Source organism: Atta colombica, unplaced genomic scaffold (genome assembly GCF_001594045.1).
Source record: "Atta colombica isolate Treedump-2 unplaced genomic scaffold, Acol1.0 scaffold141, whole genome shotgun sequence".
NCBI lineage: Eukaryota > Metazoa > Arthropoda > Insecta > Hymenoptera > Formicidae > Atta > Atta colombica.
Window position 1 is genome coordinate 708,118 of NW_017259230.1, and position 7,866 is coordinate 715,983.

The 7,866-nt window shown below is 33.5% G+C and overlaps 1 protein-coding gene across 1 annotated transcript in view; it reads left to right on the top strand.

The window, feature by feature from the left end:
• Positions 1-7,866, top strand: part of LOC108684862 — a 19,968-nt gene that overhangs the window by 5,326 nt on the left and 6,776 nt on the right. Inside the window, exons 6-12 of the mRNA XM_018189387.1 lie at positions 137-320; positions 575-1,015; positions 1,286-1,501; positions 1,756-2,231; positions 2,536-2,974; positions 3,921-4,065; positions 7,602-7,808. Coding sequence (XP_018044876.1) covers positions 137-320; positions 575-1,015; positions 1,286-1,501; positions 1,756-2,231; positions 2,536-2,974; positions 3,921-4,065; positions 7,602-7,808 — 2,108 coding nt within the window. The remainder of the gene's footprint in view (positions 1-136; positions 321-574; positions 1,016-1,285; positions 1,502-1,755; positions 2,232-2,535; positions 2,975-3,920; positions 4,066-7,601; positions 7,809-7,866) is intronic.

The following is a 7,866-nucleotide window of genomic DNA, read 5'->3' on the forward strand; positions in this document are numbered from 1 at the left end:
GAATTCTATTTGTTTTCGTCTGAATATTCTTTTAAAGAATAATTGATAGCTCGCAAGAGTCCATGACCTGAAAGTACAACTACGCGTTGAAATGCCTTTTTATCTATAAAAATAACGTTTTTATTTCGCATTTTAGATATATCAAAGCCGCACTGCTGCCGATGCAATTACCCATCAATCATACGTGTTGCACGAAATCCGTCGTGGACTTGCGAAAACCGACTTTCGGCGAAACGTTTCCGATCGCCGTGCCGCTTAACAAATTGTACACGAAAACACTGCAAGTTACACTTTGGTGCACCGAGGCCGAGAAATGTTTGGTATGTATACTTTTTTTGAAATTTATTTTATTTATGTGACAAGTTTCATTCCTCACTCCGAGATAATTTTATCACGATGTTCACTTAATAGTGTATTATGATCGAAAATCTGAGATACACTTGGAGAAGTAATATTCAATTCTTTATTGACAAAAATTTTCATATATTCTTGAAAAAAAAAAGTTATAAGTGTTGCTAAATTGAGAGAGAACATAGTCATTTGTCATTCTGGTCTTTTACTGATTTGATTACAGGGTTCTGCACAAGTCTCGTTGGCAGACTTTAGTCCAGAATCTCCTAGCGTGAAATGGTATAATATACTCTCCTTCCGCTTCATGCATCCATCTGATAGTCCCGGTACCAGTACCAACGGCACCTCTATGAACGTCAGATTGACGAAGCATGACAAGCAGGAATCGGATATTTCGGTATACAGGAGCGTACAAAATATGAAAGAAGAGAGTAGTGACGAGAGTACGATAATCAGTTCCCAAACGTCCACCTTGACAAGGAATCAAGACGAGTTGCAGTCAGCCGTAACGTTAAGGTTGGAAGAGCTGAATTGTCTACGTAGTCCAGAAGAAGAGGATGAGGATGATGGTAGTGAAAGTGGAAGCGAGGACAGCGACGAGGAAGATATCATTGTAGAATTTACGGTGGAGGATAATATTCTAGAGGATGTTTTGGAGCACGAGGTAAGCAATGTTGCTATATAAATGATATTTATTTAATGTTTCGATTGCTTTGAATTTACTATCAGATGAATCGTGGACATCAAGCGATTAAAAGTCATTGATTTAATAAGTCTTAATATTTTTTTACCACCATTATGATTAGCATTATTTTTTTATGAGAATTAAATTACTTGCACTGAATCTTAAATTGTTTATTGTCGAGACTATAGGAATTTTTATTAAGAAAATATCAATTCTAAATGTAACGATTTTCCATTTATAATATAACAGGAAGACGAAGAATTGAACGAGGAAATGAGGCAAACGCAGGACAAAGAAACAAACACTGAATGCGTGTTTATTCCGGAACAGGGCAAGCAAAGAAAACTTTCTGCGGCTGGTGTTGCACCCGGCGCTATTCATGATGACAAAAACTCTATTGTGATTAAAAGAAGTCAAACATTCTCACCTAGTGCAGCCGTTAGTAGAAATCATTACATTTGTCGAGTAAGTTTTAATCAAATTTTCTTGACTATTATATATTTGATATATTTACTTTTTCCATACAAAATTTTGTACAGAATAAAAAAGTTTTTAACAAGAATTTAAAATTTCGATAAATCCTCAATAAAAATTGAAGAATTTTTATTACTTGCTTTTCATGAATTTATATTGAATTCTTTATATACCTTTAAATGCGAGTTTTGGCAAAAAATCTGTCTTTTTTCCTGAATTAAATTTTTTTTTCTTGTTTTATATAGCTTAATCGCAGCGATAGCGACAGTAGTATGCCGCTTTATCGCAGAGGTGGACCTTTCCAACGGAACTCAGTAGAAAGACGTTCCCTGCGATGGCGTCGACCGTCCTCCGCTCTCAGTTACAAAACCACGAAGAAGTCGTCTCATTTACTGCCGACAGCCAGAACGTCTTTGGACCTCGAATTAGATCTCCAGGCGCAGCATGCTAAACTGAATAATCTCCAAGATGAGCTTAGTAGGTTACGAGAATTGAAACAACGACTAGAACAAGCGCGTGAAAGAGGCGATACCGACTTAGCAACATGGCTGCTAGAAGATCAGAAATTTCAAAATCTCATAGCACAGGCCGAAAGTGGCAAGAACGGTAAAAGCCTTGAGGATAAGAAAGTGGAGAAGATGTTAAAGAAAACTTCAAAAGAGATTTACAAGTTGAGGAAAACAAAAGCTGGGAAGGGAAAACCCGATATGATTTCCTTCAAGTAAGTGACAAGTTTTTCTTTATTGCAAAATTATTATCTTTTTTTTCAGTTTTTTGTGATTTGGATTCGAATATCTATAATATCTCATAATACTTAAAATAATGAAGTAATTGATGTCCGAAATAACTATTAATCCAAAATGTTAATTTTTGAGTGTTAATCAAAAGTTATGTCTTCGAATAAATTGAATCGCGATGAAAATCTGTAACTTTTTGATAATTTTGAAGATTATATAAAGATTAATAGGAAAAAAATATTATCTTTTATAAAGATCATTTGATAAATTAACATTATCTTTTTCCAGAGAAAAGATGGCTTTCTTTACGCGAGTGAATTTGAATGTTCCTGTTCTACCACCTGAGGAACTCGGGGCTGAAAGTATATGTTCTTCGACATCACACACGCACAGAAAGTACGCATCGGAGCCTGTCACTAGTTCTTTTATAACTTCAACAACGCGATCGAACAACATTTCCGGTGGAAGTGCATTGCCTGTCACGAAGAGCAGCAGTGTCACGGATCGAAGTGCCACAAATGTTGTTGCCGTGATTGTCAACGCAGACGAAGTCGCATTGTCCAATGTCGACAGTAAATCTGTGAATGCTAAAGGTCGACCGGTGGAGACCGAAGCGCGAAGTTCAGAAAACGGCGAGAGGGAGGTTTTACCGAAATCTACTGAAAAGAATGGCAATGGAGAGCCGAAGAGGTACGAATATGTTGTTGATCGGGTCCTCGGTGTGGAAGTATGAAGACCGGAAAAAAATCGCGTATGTCCCAGTTTTATCATCAGCTATCGCGTGATGGAGCTGCAATTCCGCGTTCATAGATATGTTTCTCTTTGAATTTGAAGTAGCAGAAAAAGACGAAAGAGAAAGAGAAATAATAATTGCAAAGCCGCGGTCTCCTAATTCTGAATCCCAGGTGCCATGCGCAGATTATAAAATACGCGCATCAAAAAGCTCGAAAAAATGCATAAAGTATTGTCGTCGAAATTGCAAAACTGCTGTAACCGACGATATGATCAATGACCAGTGATAACGGTGCATGTGCCAATGCTGGATGTCAGAAGCAACTCTTCAATGAACGCAGCAGCGAGAATTACACGCGAACACGGGCATGATTGTGTGTATATATACAGAAACGTAAATTATTTAAACGATACTCCTTACGATAGGCTATTTAATTGTTTAATCCGACTCGTCTGAGTCTATGTCGCGGAATCGCGACTGCGACATCCTCGCATGTCGCGTCATTCGTTCCCTCTGTGCATCGGAGCACATGACCCACCGAGCAGCTGGTCTGCGACTTGAAAGTCTAACGAAAAAAGGCTCCGCCCAGGTTGGCTAGCGAATTTTGCTCCGACTCCGGTATCGCCGTTTTATAACGCGTTTGGTTTCCTAATTCTGATTTTCCGGGTTACGAATAAATCCAGTGAAAATAAATATTCAAGTGTCCTTCGTGCGTACCAATTTTGACGAAACTTTCAAAGCTAAATTCTTCGTTATGCTCAGATTTTGCATTTTTTTTTAAATTAGAATTTCAATAAAACAAAATACTCGCACAAGTTTTACTCGTTAATTTTCCAAGCAGCAAATTAATCAGCAATTTATTTTTTTAGTCTTAGTTATGGAATTTTCCAAATTATCAATAATTCTCTCTTCGTTCTTTTTGGCAAAGTTATAAAAACAGACTGCCTTTTCCCAATCGTTCTCAGATGAACGTAGGCCTTCATCATCCGGGATTTCAGATTGTGGTACTTTTGAGGCCGTAGGTGCCAAGAAATTGAAAGGACGGAGTGATCACAAAGAGATCATGATGTTATTTTCGGCGATTTGTATGTATAGAACGACATTATGATTTTTGTCTCGAACTGCAAACACTCCTTTACCAGCAGATTGTGCAACAATGTGCCTTATTGTTGAATTAGTCGCGTGAGAAAAGTGCCGCTAATATATACAGGGTATCCGATACAAGGATATCGTGATACAATTGACGAGGAGATGGTTCTTCTCTCTTTTGCAATAAATAAATAAAAGATAATTTTTCCTTAGATTGCATAGTTTTTTAATATTGCATAGTAATATATATATTTGCCATATTGATACTGGCGTAAGATGGTTAAATTATAATTATTTGTAATAAACCTCGATAGTTGTATCACGATTTACCAGACAATATAAACTCTCACGTCGTTATGTTGCTCATGTTATCACACCGTGGATATATGAGCATTCAGACAGAAGCGCGACAACAAAAAATACTCCGCAAATAAATAATAATTTGATAATTCAAATTAATAACTGCTTTTTAAGATTCAAAGTAAATATCTACATATCTGATTCAAACATGAATACCTATACTTTCAATATTAATAAAACTATATAGGAAATAATATTTTTGAACATCAGTCATAGACACTTTATTTTACTATTGCATTTGTCTAGATGATTTTATAATGTCAATTTTTTTATTTGGAAATAAAAGAAAAGTTTATCGTAATAATGGATTTCAGAATGAAAGTTGTGTTACTTTAAACAAAATGTTCATCAATTGCGATGATGAAAATATATAATAAAAATATATAATAATAAAAATATATAATAATAAAAACATACATAATAAACTTAAATATAATAAAAATATTGCGGAAAAGAGAAATTTCTGGACGTCGCTTTTAATACTAGAACGATCATTTTTGCGATTGTTCTAAATGATAAAAATTTTGATAATTAATTAAAGATCGATAAAATTTTTAATGCAGTGTAGATAAAGGAAATCTTTTCGATGTTGTTTTACATACAAATTTCTTAATTTAAAATTTTTAATTAAAAAATTAAGGAAATTTTTGTTTGCATTCAAAACAAGCTTGATCATCTTAGTGTTAATACGGGAAATAGAAAGATCTTAATTGTTAATTCAGATCGTTGATAGCTTGAGAGATATCTCCAAGATAACGGATGCCATATTATGTATATATCAAGAAATCCACGATGTAGATGTTGGCCGTTAGAAATGAAAGGAGAGTGATAACGAAAGAATAAAACTAAAATACCTATATTTGTACATATTTTGTATATATGCATCCTAACGATTATATTTACGCGTCTATAAATATAAATAAAAAAAACTCACTCTGCGTTATTTAAAAATGTTTTTATTGATGGAATGTACGTTCGATTTTATAGAGCGTAAACCTCCTCTCGTAAAATCATACAAAATCATAGAGCAATTACTAAATTAAACAACGAAATAATTTAATTATCGCCTCAAATGCTAAATTTATTATGCTCATGTATTTAAAATTATAATAAAGTTATATATTATTATATATATTATTTACTACCGTATATAACGCCTTATTGTATCAAAGTAATTATTAATTAATGATAATATCAATAACGATGGCGTTAATGGTATTGCTAAGAAATGTTAAATAGACGATAAATGTAATTTCATGAAAGAGAACATACATATCCACACACAATTTGCACGCACACGCACACACACACACACACATGCACACACACATGCACACACACACACACACACACACACACACACACACACAAAGTTACATGAGACATATTGACAGATTAGCAGGAAGAACCACAATCACAGTTTGATTTGTAAGTAACGGTTCGAATAATAATGATTAAAAGGACAAAATACAGTATACTCTTGCCACGTTCGTTTGTATTGAATACCTTTCTTTTCTATATTTTCTGCGTATAATCTTATTTTCCCTATATCCTAAACATATTTAAATAATCACAGATATTTCATTAAATACTTAAAAGAATATTTAATTATAATATATACTGATGTGTGTGTATGTGTGTGCGTGTGTGCGTGTTTGCGTGTGTGCGTGCGTGCGTGCGTGCGTGCGTGCGTGTGTGCGTGTGTGCGTGTGTTGAAAATTATTTCAATAATTGATTCTTTAACTTTAGTGATGCATTTTTATTAAAAGATCAATTTAATTTTGTTTTAAATTCATAATTTATCTTGTAGTTTCTTAAGATTTTTTTCAATGTTGAGCAATTGTTGCGTTTGAAATGTAATAATTTATATCTTTATGTAACTATTTTACATATCATCTGTGTTAACAATTTATGGATGATTTAAGCTTATATTCATTGTCATTATATTACACAATACCAAAACTTTTTTCTCATTTAAATATTTTTATTTATCAATATTAAAGTCAGCATGTTAACAATCAACTTAATTCTGTCATGTTTTTTACATTAGTCGTATTATTTAAATGAAAAAGATTCGATATGAACTTAATGTAAATATACCAATATGTAAATATTTTATGAGTAAATGTTTAGTAAATGTTTATTGTCTCTTTCCGATTTTCCTATAATTTTATAAATATGTGTACTTATGCGAAGATTTTGATCGAGATGGAATTCCCACAGCACAGAATTTGCAGCAATATCACTGCTATTAACATGTCGCTGCAATGTTGCAGTAGTGTTGCTGCAACTTTTGTGCAACTTGTACTGTAGAGAAAAAGTTCAAGTCGCATTTCCTTTTTTTATTTCAATGTTTTTTTTATATCTCAAAAAAGGATAAAAAAGGATAAAAAAGAAATGAATTACAATCCATTCTTTGCTATAATTTAAATTTTATAAAAAAATAATATATTTTTAATTAATTAAAGCAAAGAATTAAATTATCATTTTCTCATTTACTGACTAAAAAACTGTAAAATTATAAAAAAAGAAATAGGGCTTGAGCGATGTGATTTTCCTTTTCGAAATATATTCTACACGTAAAAATATACAAATTTACAAAATTACAGAAAACTCGAAGGGGAAATGTGACACTAAACATTTACCATTTCACGTAAACGTAATCTGCGATATAATACTTATATCTATACATCTACTTTATCGACTTTTTCCCATTAAATTATCGCTAGAGATCACCAGAGATCACCCCTCTCACTAAAATCACGCGCGCACTCTGACGTCGCAAGCAGCGTATTATATTTAAATTGTACGCACGAAGTTGGTTGTGACCGTTAGAAGTTCAGTGCGGTTCAGTGGCATTAGTGGCAACGTAAACTTTGATCAACTTGGATGTAGACATTGTAGACGAGTGGAGGCAGACGAGTGAAGAGTTATTAAGAGTATTAACTAATTAAGAAGAAGAAGAATTGTTGAAGACGAGTCGGAGCGTCGTCATTGGTCGCCGTCATGAGGTCTGTTTTTTATTCCTATAGATTGTATTAGAATTTTCGTCAAATATCATACATATACTTATGTTACTTTAAGTTCCAAAAGTATATATTACACAAAAGTTCATCTACAGATCTATGATTAAACGCATTCGAGTATAATTACGCGATTCGGAAATAATCAGTCATGGAGTTAGGAAACAATGAGAGATCACGATACGAGCGATATAAGGCACTGGAGGCCTATGAGAAGCCTTACAATAAACCTAAGTATTTCTGTGATCCGGACGAAAAGTCACAGAAACTGGATGCAAGCGTCAAACAAAAAGACAAGTCAGCACAGGAATTAGTGACTGTAAGATCAGAATTAGCTAACATTAGGAGAAGTTTGGGTTTGTACCTATTTAATTGTATCTATTATTTTAGTTAATATAGAGCTACTATATATAT